Source organism: Carya illinoinensis, chromosome 6 (genome assembly GCF_018687715.1).
Source record: "Carya illinoinensis cultivar Pawnee chromosome 6, C.illinoinensisPawnee_v1, whole genome shotgun sequence".
NCBI classification, from domain to species: Eukaryota; Viridiplantae; Streptophyta; class Magnoliopsida; order Fagales; family Juglandaceae; genus Carya; species Carya illinoinensis.
In genome coordinates, this window is record NC_056757.1 from 5,225,454 (window position 1) to 5,234,636 (window position 9,183).

Below are 9,183 nucleotides of genomic sequence, written 5' to 3' on the forward strand. Positions count from 1 at the left end.
GGTTGCTCTCTCTCTCTCTCTCTCTCTCTCTCTCTCTCCACCAGTCGATCATGGTATATCTCTTATAAATCAGGTGTAAAATGTCAATCCAAATAAGAATGAGTTCTAGTGCTGAGTTAACGAATGAGTCTGAAAAAGACAATTAATTTGCATAGCTTGTCAAGATGTTGTTAAGAAAAATATAAACACAAACCATTTGGAGAATATATGCTCGAAAGATTTGGAATGTTAGATATATATTCTATCTTTCCAGTAATACAATTTGTTTCGCATAAGATCTCCCTGCATGCTTCCAACCAGGGACGGAGATGGACTAGAGATAGAGAGACACTGAGGGTTTCGGGTACAATGGGCCTATAACAAATGTGTAGGAAAGTGAGAGTCTCGAGGTAGGGCTGCAATGGCCTGAGAGAGAGAGAGAGAGAGAGAGAGAGAGAGAGAGAGAGAGAGAGAGAGAGAGAGAGAGAGAGAGAGAGAGAGAGAGAGAGAGAGATTTGCTTGCCTGGTGTGCGGTTCCATTATTCTACTCTTAGAATGCTTATGTGTTGAAATTTTATTAGAGAGGGTAAAAACCCCTTATTCACCGCGTCTGGTTTGAAATTAATCTTAAAAGAGTAATATTATATATCACATTTTTATTATTGAGTAATACTACATACAGTCGTGGAGTGTGCAAACGCCGCGTAATCGTTTCCTACGCATTTGTTATAGGCTGCGTAATACTACATACAGTCGTGGAGTGTGCAAACGATTAAAATATTAATTTTTTTCATATAAATCCCATATTAATTCACTTTTTTTTAAAATACTGCACGACGCCTGCATAACCACGACTGCAAATATCATTTCTCTTTATTATTTATGTGCACTTAGGGCTGTAATTGAGCCGAGCCGAGCCGAATTTTGGCTTGTCGAGCTCAGCTCGACTCAAAATACTCGAGTTCGAGTTCGAGCTCGAGCTCGAACTCAAGATTTTTTTTAATTCTTTGTTCGAACTCAACTCGATAAGCTAAAATCTCAATTCAAGCTCGAGTTCGAACTCGTCCCACAGATAAGTTCGAGTTGAGCCGAGCTCGAGTTCGAGCAACTCGAGCTCGAGTTTAAATTGTTTTTTAATAAGATTTAATAATTAATACATTAAATAAATAAATAAAAAAGAATTAATATTAAATTTATGCAACTAACAAGTAGAACCTCTATTAAATTATAAAATTTTAAAAAATTTATAAATAATTAATATCTAACTAGTTGATATTTATCCAAAATAACAATATATTATATGCCTATATATATTATTAATACATACACTTAATATAATAGAATATATCTATTTCATATATGGTTCTCACATACTAGTATATGAAATTATTAAATTTTATCAACTAATTATTATATAAATTATAAAATATACCTATGAAGTATATTTACTATATAGACATAAGTAATTAGAATACATATTATATATTTAATTGTAAAAGTGGTATGCTTATATTATTAGCTAATACATATATACATGCATAGGTGTATGTATATATTTATCAATATATTAATGAGTTTTAATTGAGTCGAGCTAACGAGTCGACTCGAGTATAAACGAGCGAGCCTAAACGAGTCTTAGTAAAGTTGAGTCGAGTTTTGTCGAATATGTGTCATTTACAAATCGAGCGAATATCTGCTTTAACGAATAGGTTTTTTTTTTTCACAAGTCGAGTTCGATTCGATTTTAACCAAGGGGATACCGAGTGAACTATCGAACAGAATGGTTCATTTACAGCCCTATGTGCACTATTATTATTTTTGGTTTATTTTTTTAACATCCAAACATAATTTAAATACAAATATTTTTCAATTTCAACTTTTCAACGTTTTTATATAATTATTACCTAATCGTTATAAATTTTCTAAAATTCTAAATAAAACATAAAAAATAATTTAAAATTCTCAAATCTAAACATAAAAATAATATTAAGAAATAGTATTTTAACTTTATAATATTTTTAATAAAAAAATTTTCTCTTATTTTCTAAAATTTCATAAAATATTTTAATTTAAACTATTTATAAATTATCTCACTATTATTTACATAATTTTTACTTTATTTTATATAATATGTAATCAAACAAGATCTTGCTTAAAAGAAAAAAGCTTCAAACCAAAGTTTTGAAATCCGTTCCAGAGACCATTCCGGTTGAGGCACTGGAACGGAATATTTCGGTACCGGTACGTTTCGGTGTACCGTTTTGGGATTAATTATATATTATATATAAATATTTATATGTATATATAAACTAACAATTAATAAAATAAATACATATATGTAAGTGTGTGATATGTATATGTGTATATATATAGAAAAATTAAAGATTTATAAAATGAATATATATTGAAAAAATTCACAAACTTGAGTTAAGGCACAAAAATAAAGGAAAAAAATTAAAGAATAGACAGATTATTAAAAGTAACAATACTTCTAATGCACGGAAAGAGGTATTTGAATTCTTAAAGTACAATTTTATTCATTATTTTTTAACTTATTTACAAGATTGTTTTTTTTTTTTTTGGGACCGGAATTACTATTCCGGCTGGAATACCGGAATTCCGGCCGGAATTTGACCCGAAACGGAACAGATACCTATCCCATTCCAGTTACTGTTCCGGCACGAAAAATTCCGGCCGGAACGGAACGAATTTTAAAACTTTACTTCAAACAGGTCAGCGTGTACTTCTTCCTTTTACACCATCTAGTAAAATGCTGACGCGTAGTAGTCTTACGAGAATTACCATGGATGCCAGTCTAGCCTTCTTAAAAACTGCATTTGCAAGACAGTAGGCCCACATGACAACTGCAGTGACATCCTATCTGAGAGCTCACTTCGTGAGATTTTACGCAAAGGAAAAAACTACTTTGCCCTCAATATTAACCATTACTTTTGACCGCTTTGTAAATTTTTTTTTTTATTTTACTTAATAATTAAATAAATAGTTTTAAGTGTATTGATATACTTTTTTTAATTTTTTAATATTTAAATATATTTAAAAAAACTGAAAACTAAGTAGCGGTAAGCAAAAGACACGACTAAGGTACTTAGGCCCAAATAAAGATAGTTCCATCCTGACCTGCTGCCTGAAAGTAATCTAGAAGTCCATGCGTTATCGTATGATCGATCGCTCCCAATATATACAGTTGAATAATATTGCTAGTTGTCCGAGGATTACTGATAATAATCGGTCCTGATATAATTTATTTATTTATTTACTTAATAGTTTAGAAATTATTTTTTTAATAATATTATAAATTATTCTTAAAAATATTTAAAGATTTAAAAAAATGAACGGAAAAAAAAAAAAAAAGAATTTATCGGAGTAGGGTGTAGCATGATTCTTCTTATGCAATCAAATGGGAGATCAATAGTTGGATAATTATTTCGTTATTCATATTAAGAACGAAAGTACTCGAGATTAAAAAATTGAACAATCATGTAGTATGATTTTAATACATGCAAATTTTATACAGATCGTTCGAAACAAAGTGAAATCTATCGTGAAACAATGAAATTTTATATAAAGTTTCCACCTTTTTGTCTAAGGACATGATGCGCCCCCTAAATTTATAAATCTTTTTACAATTTCATTACAAAAACTTATCTACAATACGGGGCTGTTTAGATTGAGAAACTATCTTATCTCATCATCAAAATTTTTCTAAATTCTCATACAAAATATAATAAATAATTCAACTTTTTAAAATCTTAATTTAACTTTTTAAAATTTAAAAATAATAATAACATTAAAAAATAATATTCTAACAATATTTTATTCAACTTTTATCTAAAATCATCTCATCTCATCTCGCTATTGAAACAACTAGTCTCGTTTGGAAATTTAAGAAAGTTGTACAACTTTCTTAAATTTTCACACAAAATATAATAAACAATTTAACTTTTTTAAATCTCAATTCAACTTTTCAAATCCCAAAATAATAATAAAAATATTTTATTTAACTTTTATCTATCATCTAAAATTATCTCATCTTATTTCTGAATCCAAACAAATTAGAAAGCTATTTGGTGGTTGGGATATTCATGATGATCACGATTCACAAAATGTTATGGCATTTTCACATTTTTATTCATATTTACATAAATGTATATATATATCTATATATATTTATGTATATAAGTAATATGGTTTCATGCGACACTTTAAATCTATTTTATAATAAAACTAATTTTATAATATGATATACCACGTCAAATTATGTGATTAATTTTGTAAAATTCCATTGTAAAACTCCTTTTTTGCCCAAGCATTTCTTGTATATAATATATGTATTCTTAAGGTTGTAAAAAAAATCCGGTGAACCAGTAAACTAAACCAAACCTTGATACAGAGTTTGGTTCAGTTCAGTATCAGTTTTATTCTTCTTAAAATCGATTAAAATTGATTCGGTTCCGGTTTTTCTTTTTCTAAAACTAAACCAGACTGGTTTATATATATTTTTTAATTTTTATATTTTATATAATTTTTATATATAATATATAATTATATATAAAATGGTTTTGTATTATATGATAAATTACTAATTAATATAATATTAAACTTTAAAATCTTATAACAATATAGTTTATTGTATTAGTTATACTAATATTGTATAGTGCATATTACTAGTTATACTAATACCATATCACTATATATTATAATATACTATAATATATTATCACTATAATATATTATCACTATAATATTATATATTATTAAAACCGGACTGAAACCAATTTAATAGAGTAATCGGTATAGAATCGGTTTTTAAAAATATAAAATCAGTTGATACCAATTCAGTTTCAAATTTGATCCAAAATTAGATCAAACCGGACTAATTAGACCCCTATATTTTATGCAGTCTCTTGCTAGACTTGCTTCTTACAAGGTAAATTAACTAGCCTTTACCTTTCCCTCCCAATTCGAATTTTCACAAACCACCCCACAGCAAACCTCTTTAATTTGTATCAAATCTCACGCATCCTTTCCTTCTGTAGAACGAAACAGAACGCAACTACAAATTGGACTCCAAATCTTTACACACAAAGAATTGCTTTCTCCAACCCAACAAAACCATTCTTTGCTCCTTTCTCATGTCCGTCTTCCTTATTGCATGCCTTCACCGACTTGATTACTTTGCTCATAAAAACCCATTAATTATTTTCAGAAGCAAACGCTCACCCAGAAAGCAAAAATCCAAACCCAATCGAACATTCAAGTTCCCGACGTCTAATCATAATCATGTCGTTGAGTCGGCCTCCTCGTTTGCGAAACATCAATGGCACCCGGAGGACCGTCCAGCTTTACTTTTGCTACCTGTGCAACCGGGCAGTCAGTATTTCTAGCACGAACCCATCGGAGATCATTTGCCCACGTTGTTCCGGGCAGTTCGTCTGTGAGGCGTTGGACATATCCGGGACAAGGCACGTCGTAGATTTCAGAGGAGGTTACAATCCCTCCCCCGAAAACCGTCTTCGGGGGGCTCTCGCTCTCCTGCTTCACCCGCCCATCAGGTTCTTCAGTGATGTCTTGCTGTACTCTCGACGCCGTTCCTCGTTTTCACAGCGTTTCGAGATGGGAGATCAGCGGGACCCAGGAGCTGAAACTAGAGCCAGGCTACGTACAAGGCGGCGGCATCGAAGTCTTGACGGAAGAGAGAACCCGTACATGCGGGAACCTGGTATTCAAGAATGGCCTCGTACTCGGTTTGTTCGTAGACGGCCTTCGGATTCTTCCGACCGTTTCGCACCCATTCTGCAGCCGGAAATTGCAATTCCAGATACTTCCGGAGTTGATCCTAGAAATTTCTTTCTCGGGCCAGGGCTAAACGAATTTATCGAGCAAATAAGTCAAAATGATCGGTCGGGTTCCCATCTGGCACTTGATTCTACAATCAGCGCAATACCAACCGTGAAGCAAGAGAACTGCCCTGTGTGCATGGAGGAGTACGAGGTTGGTGGGGAAGCAAGAGAACTGCCCTGCAAACATATTTACCACTCGGATTGTATTGTTCCTTGGCTGCGGCTTAACAATTCTTGCCCCGTTTGCCGGCACGAGGTGCAGACCCCGCAAAGGTAATCATTAACTTCTTATTCCTTTATTCAGCTTCTTTTCTTGCTGTTTGGTTTCTGAACTCTCTTTATTATTACAATTTGATTGCTGAATATCTTGTGGGCGCTGCATGGCTTCTCCGTGAAAATCATGGCGAACCACTTGGCCAATGAGTACTCGCATTGCCCTGTGTGCATGGAGACTGGAGGAGTTCGAGGTTGGTGGGGAAGCAAGAGAACTGCCCTGCAAACATATTTACCACTCGGATTGTATTGTTCCTTGGCTGCGGCTTCACAATTCTTGCCCCGTTTGCCGGCACGAGGTGCACGCATACGCCGCCACGTGTAGACAATATTGAACGTACGAGACATTACATTCACCGGCACGAGATACTGTCCAATATCTTTTGCACTGGATTCATCTTTCTGCCTTTCTTTCTTCTTTCCCCAGCAGTTAATTCATGGTGGAGTTCTTGCACGAGATATTGCTTTAGCACTTGATGATTGCTGCATGCTGGAAACAACTCATATGATCCACTTTATTGTTCAACTGTTTTCTTTAGGAAGGTACGTACGTACGTTCCTAAGCAGGAATAATGAAGGGGGCGCATCTGGGACCGGAGTGCAATATATATCTATTGTACTCCCTTCGTGCTGCCTCCGGAATTTTCGGCCAGACTGCCGTGCGTGGCCCCGCGGGAGGGCGCTGACCTAGTGGCAGGCCGCTGCGAGGTTTCACGGGTGCACGTACCCCTGAAGAGCCGTGCATGGCACTATACGGTTACCATGTGGCCCGGGTACTGTGCATTTAAGTGCATAGTGTCCGCACACGGTTTCCGGTTTATAAACTGAGCGTAAAGGTGCAAGAAAAAATTTACACAACCTTCCAACACTCTAACACATCATTTTTTTTTTAATTTTTATTATTTTATTTTTTATCAAATATTTAATATATAACTAATGAATAAAATAATTAAATTAATTTAAAAAGAATAAATTCAAAAAAAAATATTAAAAAATTAAAAAAATGTGAGATGTTGGGATGTTGAGAGGTTGTGTAGCAAAACCCATATATATATATGTATCATTGCAAAAAAAAGACCGCGTGAGCTTCCTCGGTGCAACATGTATATATATATACTAGAAGTAATAAAACGTCCAAGGGACGTTCGGCCAGTGGAGAGAGAATGTATATATGTTAATTATATATATATATATATGTGTGTGTGTGTGAACTATATTAACGTCCCCCAGTGGAGAGAGATCAATGTATATATGTTAATTATATATATATATATATATATATATATATATATGTGTGTGTGTGAACTATATTAACGTCCCCGAGTGGAGAGAGAATGTATATATGTTAATTATATATATATATATATATGTGTGTGTGTGTGAACTATATTTATATATATATATATGGATGGAAAAGTAAATTAATATACACCAAAAACCAATACTATGCCCAATTAAAAAAAGCAAAAAAAAAAGAAAAACACTACATTATAAGAAAGAAATGCTTGACATCTCTTTATGATCATGGTGTAAATTAAATTGTGGAAGATGCATACATATTGTCATCAAGTAACGTGTCACAAGTCCTGTGACGCCCCCAAATTCCGTTTGGGATTGGACGGACATTTGAAGTGTCGAAACATGTAACACAAGGTTACCTGCCCCCGTTCATGATATATAAGATGCAATGTTCCTAACATGCATCTAACATTATGCAATATTCGCAGCGGATAAATTATTTCTTTAGCAATATTATGCACCAAATTGAAAATATCCCAAATGCTTAAAACATACTTGATATATAAAGACTCATTGAACAAATAAGATCATAACACTAGTCCAAAATGATTATGATTCAAAAAGTACTGGGAATGCAACTCCATCATACAAGTAGTAATTTACGTTAACTACTATATTAACATTGACGTCGCATCGTCGCTCAGTCAACTGTGTCTAGTTGATCAGCTCCTGATTCTCCTTCAGATCCTGTAACAAGATCTACCATTCGAGGGGAATGGTAGTTGGGACTACCACAGTGAGATTTGATTACAAATCTCAGCAAGTTAACAAAAAACTTCCACACAGGCTAATGATGCATGGATGACAGTAAAAGTATAAATGCATAATCAAATTCATATGTAATTAAAGCATAACTTGGCATACAACATAGCATAATTGACATAACTTAAATTGAAACATGAACTGAACTTGACTTGACAAGAACTTGATCTGAAACTTGACTTATCATGAACTTGTTCTGAAACTTGAATTAACATGAAAAATACATACTCCACAGTTGTTGTGGCCCCATGTATTCTACGTATAAATACATACTCCACAGTTGTTGTTGCCCTATGTATTCTACGTGTAAATACATACTCCACAGTTGTTGTGGCCCCATGTATTTTACGCATCACAATTGTAGTTAAATACATACTCCACAGTTGTTGTGGCCCCATGTATTCTACACAAACAGAATGTACTCAAGATGAAACGTGACTGGAATACAAAAGGATTGAAGCCCTGACGTAACATAACGTGACTTGAACATAACTTAAAATACATGACCAACTTGAGATAGAAACATTTCGTAACATGGCATAACATATAATAGACAACATATTTAACATGACATATTTGCAACAGTGAATATTACATGACTTGACATACATGTAATAGATGGCATACTTAGCATGACGTACTTGTAAGGTACAGTAATACATGACAGAATATATTATGTAACAGATAAAAATTGACGACAGAATAAATTCTGTATAATAGACAATTACGTGATAACTTGGCATGGCATGACATATATGATAACATACATACATACACTGTAGTTCCTTTACTTAGCACATATACACAGTAGACTGCTAGTAAGTTAAAAGCTAACTTACCTCGATCTCCGCGTTTCTTATAAAACTTCAAGTGCGATCACGAGGAACTGTAATTAGTGATTCTAAAAATTAGAACTAAATCACTAATAATTTCAAATATGGAAAATACTAACTTAAAGAGTAAAATTTTCATTTTACTCTCTACGTGTGGGAAAATGACCGTTTTACCC

At 33.3% G+C, this 9,183-nt stretch overlaps 1 protein-coding gene across 1 annotated transcript; it reads left to right on the plus strand.

Moving 5' to 3' along the window:
• Positions 1-5,118: 5,118 nt before the first annotated feature.
• Positions 5,119-6,475, plus strand: LOC122313944 (E3 ubiquitin-protein ligase RING1-like). The gene has a single exon (XM_043129285.1). The coding sequence runs from the start codon at positions 5,281-5,283 to the stop codon at positions 6,115-6,117; it is 837 nt and encodes a 278-aa protein (XP_042985219.1). The 5' UTR covers positions 5,119-5,280; the 3' UTR covers positions 6,118-6,475.
• The last annotated feature ends 2,708 nt before the right edge of the window (positions 6,476-9,183 follow it).

Bases quoted from the DNA above. Each gene is read 5' to 3' on its own strand.
- LOC122313944 (XM_043129285.1), top strand. From the start codon at position 5,281: ATGTCGTTGAGTCGGCCTCCTCGTTTGCGAAACATCAATGGCACCCGG.